This window comes from Phacochoerus africanus, chromosome 12, assembly GCF_016906955.1.
Source record: "Phacochoerus africanus isolate WHEZ1 chromosome 12, ROS_Pafr_v1, whole genome shotgun sequence".
Classification (NCBI taxonomy): domain Eukaryota; kingdom Metazoa; phylum Chordata; class Mammalia; order Artiodactyla; family Suidae; genus Phacochoerus; species Phacochoerus africanus.
The window spans coordinates 43,390,482-43,395,264 of record NC_062555.1 but is presented as its reverse complement, the minus strand read 5'-3'; the positions used below and the strand labels follow the sequence as shown (position 1 = coordinate 43,395,264).

Below are 4,783 nucleotides of genomic sequence, written 5' to 3'. Positions count from 1 at the left end.
CCCCATTCCATTTACCCACAGGATAGAATTTATTTATTGCAGATCTTGATTTGTATTGTTAGCTATAAATAAGGTAATTGACACAAGAGGGAAATTAATTTCTAAATGATCTATAATAATCATCAGGAAAATCAATTAGAAAGTGACTCAAACAGGCAATTCTTCAATCTTTCTATCTCATTTTCCACCCTTTATTAAGGAAGAAATGGGCTTAACCATGCTGCTATAAAATTGGCAAAACAATTTCTGGACCTGTCACTTTTTTATTGTGGTCAATTTTATTGAAGTTACTCAAAATTTGAAATACTCAAAAACCAATTTTTTGAAAGTTAATCTCTGATCTGATACGCCAAGAAACAAATTCCAAAGACCTTCTACTCCAGCTTACATAGTGTCCAAAAGGGTACTCATTTTCAGGTCCCTCACAAAATGTGAAAAACGTAGACATCTCCTATCTGTTCTATGCTGATTAAATACATCACATTTCATGAATACACTATATTCAGTGCTTTCTCAGATCATATAGCTGACCCTTGAATAACATTGGTTTTGAACTGTGTTGTGTCCACTTATGGACAAATTTTTTTCAACAGTAAATACTATAAGTACCACATGATCTGAGGTTGGTTGAGTCCATAGCTGCAGAATCATGGATACAAGGGGCTACCTATAACTTTTATGAAGATTTTCAAGTGCACAGATGGTCATCACTTGTAACTCCCATATTCAAGGGTCAACTGTATAACCACTTGGAAACCACTGACTCAACCTTTAGCCAAATGGAATTATTTTTCATTTGAACCAGATCGCTGGTGGTAATGGTATGAGGCCATTTTAAAAATACTATAATATTTTAACTTTGAGTCACAATCATTAATACAAAATGAACCGGACAAATCCTTCAGAGGAGTGAAACTATCAGCACAATTTAACCTATATAGGGCTAAGTCTTAGTTTTTCTTCAGTAGAGGAAAAAAACAAGTGCTTTTTAATCCATCTTATTTCTTGCCACTTATTTCAAAATAAGACAGATTCTTCTTGTCTACATCAGACAACTTTCAAAATAAAAACTGGTATGTACTTGCTAAGGAAGCAGGGAGAAAACCCTGAAGTTGCCCATTTGAGATAATACTGTGTGTACAGTATTTGAATAGACAACATCAGTGTTGCAGTAGTTAGATGATTACTTAGACTGGCAGCAATCCAGGCTTCAGAAGCTATTGTATTTTAAACTGATCCTTTGTTGCAGGGATCATGGTATGCATGGATCACCCTGGTTTTTATGGCATCTCAGGAGAAATCCTTCTTATCTAGAGAGGTTTTTAAACATCTGAATTCTGGATCTTAGCTACAAGCTGTTTATTAGTGTATGAGTATTTATAACAATGGTATCCTCTCCGATTTTCTTTTTTTGGTGTGTTTTTTTAGGGTCACACCCATGGCATATGGAGGTTCCTGGGTTAAGGGTCAAATAGGAGCTGTAGCTGCTAGCCTATACCACAGTGTGGCAACACCAGGTCCGAGCCGCCTCTGTGTCCTACATCACAGCTCACGGCAATGCCAGATCCTTAACCCACCGAATGAGGCCAGGGATGGAAACTGCGTCTTCATGGATGCTAACTGCTGAGCCATGATGAGAACTCTTCTTCCATTTTCTATTAACTTATTCTTAGCGAAAATAATATCAAGTTGTAGTTAAATGGATCATTTTCATGATTAACACCTACCTTGCATTTTACAGGTACAAATTGTGGCACACCACCTTCTGAAGAAACCAAGGGCTTTGTTACAGTAAACTGGTCCAGGGTGATATCACAAGTATAAAAAATATTCCATTCTGTATCAAAACTAGGCACATGCCTTTATTTATAGTAACAGAAGTTAACAGAGTTGAGCATTTTTGCCTTGGGTCCTATTTCTTGGCATCCTACATCAGACAAACGCATCTTTCAACATATATCCGCCCATAACTCCAGGGATCTAGTCTCAGGGTTATCTCTACGTAAAGGAAGGTGAAATCACACTTGGATCTATAGTGGTGAGTAACTAAAAGCACAACCTCTCATTCATATTGCTTTAAAACCTATACAGCATATATGTTTCAAAAAAAAAAAGAGTAAAGAATATATTGATTTCTTTGTGGTGTTGAACCAGCAATATGGTATGATGCAAGGCTTTAACAAATGAGAATTCATAGATACAAATTTTTTCTGTAGAGTATGTTTTAGACAAATGTGTCTTTTTAATATTTAAATCCTACATTGTAGGTTGTTCCTTCTTATTCTTTTGCTTTTGCTGTGGTAGAAAATGCTGAGTAATTGTCCATGAGCATGAGCCAAAGGTTCAGGTTCATTACTGAGATCCCCAGAATGCCAATATTTGCAATGCAAACAATTAGTTTCCCAATGTATGAAGGGCTCTGACACATGCCTGCCTGCCTCTAAGTGGAGCGTCTCCATCAGAAGTCCTCCTGTTTCTGTGGACCCTTGCTTTGACACAGGGGCAGCTGCACAAGGCTGCCTTTAACCTAGTACTTTACTGTGCCAGGCTGTCTTACTGGCTACCAACAATAACACAGAACCAACAGCGGGAGGAGTCAACCCTCAAATCATTTTCATGTTGAACCTCCTGGGTCCAGCCACCTCCCCTTCCGCAACAGCACCATTGTTTTTTCGGGGCACATACTCAAGGTCAATGCTGTTTTTGTGTTTGCCTTTCCCTCGGCTCCACACAAAAAGGAGGAGAAAACAAAATAAAACCACTCCCAGGAATGTGAAACAGCCCATGGCTGTAGACACCAGTATTGTTTTAAGGTCCAGGGAAAAAGTGTTGGCATTGGTGCCATTGGAAATGGTCTCATTAGAGTCGGTCATGTACATAGGGGTCCTGTTGGCATACAGGAAGCGGTCTGAAGTGAATCCTTTCACAGTCAAGGAGGCTGTGAAGGTGTCATTCCCAGCAGCGTTGCTAGCAATGCAAACATACATCCCACTATCTTGATCCTGGGCAAAACGGATTTCCAGGGTGCCATCACCCAACACGGTGGCTCTTCCATTGGACTTGGTTGTGATGAAACGCCTTCGGGGTGTCACCCAGGAAATCACAGGCTGAGGGTCTCCATCAGCATTGCATTCCAGCTGGACTGTCTGCCCCTCATCCACCAGCAGATGCTGTAACTTCTTCTCACGGATTTTGGGCTTTTTGCAGGTAAAGTAAAAAGAAAGGGCAGTGCTGTGGAAATCCTTGAATGACCTCTCACGGATGGTGTCGGGGCCAGCACACATGGGCTGCTGGCCACCAAACTGCAGGGTGGGATGTCGCTGCAGGATCCAGAGGAGGCGGCAGTCACAGGCCAGTGGGTTGTTATTAATGCTCAGGACCTCCAGAGCCCTAGGGGAGGAGAAGACATTCTCTTCCAAAGTTTCCAGGAGGTTCTGAGACACATTGAGCACACGAAGGAAGCGGAGCCCTTGGAAGGAGTGAGGCTCAATGGTGCGGAGCTGGGCTCCCACTATATGAAGCTCCTGAAGGCGGATCAGGTCAGAGAACATGCCGGCTTCAATTGTGCTGATGGGGTTGTAGGAAAGGTTGAGGTGGGTCAGGTATACCAGGTGTTTAAAGGCAAGGAAGGGTACTGTGGACAGGTTGGTATTGGTAATTGAGAGGGATGTGAGGTTGAGACCATAGAGGCTATTGGCAGGCATCATATCCAGTAAAGGCCAATAGTCAATCTCTAGATGTTTCAGGTGGAACAATCTCTTAAAGGCATACACGGGCATATTGTTGATATTGAGATGCTTCAGATGCAGGCTGATGAGGCTGCGGAGATGGGAGAGGGCTTCTGTTGGTACCGCTGTTAGGTTGCACTTCTCCAGGGTGAGCTGCTCCAAGCTAAGCAGCCCACTGAAGGCCCTGTGTGATATGTAAACCAAGTCATTGTCCCCCACTTCCAGAGACTTTAGGTTATGCAAATCCTGGAACATATAGTCCAGTAAAATGACAATCTTGTTCTCACTAATGTCAAGCTTGGTGAGGTTGGACAGGCCTGTGAAGACCCCCAAAGGGACCAGCTTTAGGCGATTCCCTTTCAGGCGGAGGGAACGCAGGTTGAAGAGATTGTTAAATGCTCCTGGCTCTACATTGGTGATGATGTTGTCACTCAAGTCTATCTCCTCCAGCAGGGGATAGGAGATAAATTCTTCGGGGTTGACACTTTTCAGCCTGTTCTTGCTGAGGTCCAAGATTTTGGTCTCGATGGGAATGCCCTCTGGAATGGCGATCAACCTCCTTCGGTGGCAGCTAACAGATTTGTTCTGGGCGGAGCACTCGCAGCGAGCAGGGCAGCCAATGGTGGATCCCATGAAGATTAAGACCACAGCCAGACCCAGGAATGGCTGCCAACATGATATGGCCGTGTGAAGCATGACTCCACTCTTAGTCTACACCTTGGTCACGGGCCTGTAGGAGAAGGGGCCAAAGAAGGGAGGAAGGGAAATTGCATTAGGACATAGATGCGTAGTAAGACACACACAAGCAGTGAATACAGTGAAAAAGACCCTGCATTTGGAGTGACACAGATTGGAGCTTTAAATCTGAAAGCTGCCATCATTAGCTACACGATCTTGTGTAAGTTATTTCACTTCCCTATTCTTTAGTTTTCTTGGCTGTAAAATGGAAATAAGGGTGATGATAATAGTAGCTTCCTAGAGTTAGGACAATTTCAGTATTTGACAACTATTAAGAGACTATTACCCTGTCCGGCCCAGACTGTGAAGTAAAACAA

The 4,783-nt window shown here is 42.7% G+C and overlaps 1 protein-coding gene across 1 annotated transcript; it reads right to left on the bottom strand.

Annotated features, from left to right (window-relative positions):
* Nucleotides 1–2,290: 2,290 nt before the first annotated feature.
* Nucleotides 2,291–4,464, bottom strand: LINGO2 (leucine rich repeat and Ig domain containing 2). Its single transcript, XM_047755411.1, has one exon. The coding sequence runs from the start codon at nucleotides 4,422–4,424 to the stop codon at nucleotides 2,604–2,606; it is 1,821 nt and encodes a 606-aa protein (XP_047611367.1). The 5' UTR covers nucleotides 4,425–4,464; the 3' UTR covers nucleotides 2,291–2,603.
* Nucleotides 4,465–4,783: the final 319 nt, after the last annotated feature.

Excerpts from the sequence above, each read along its gene's own strand:
- LINGO2 (XM_047755411.1), bottom strand. The coding sequence starts at position 4,424 with ATGCTTCACACGGCCATATCATGTTGGCAGCCATTCCTGGGTCTGGCT.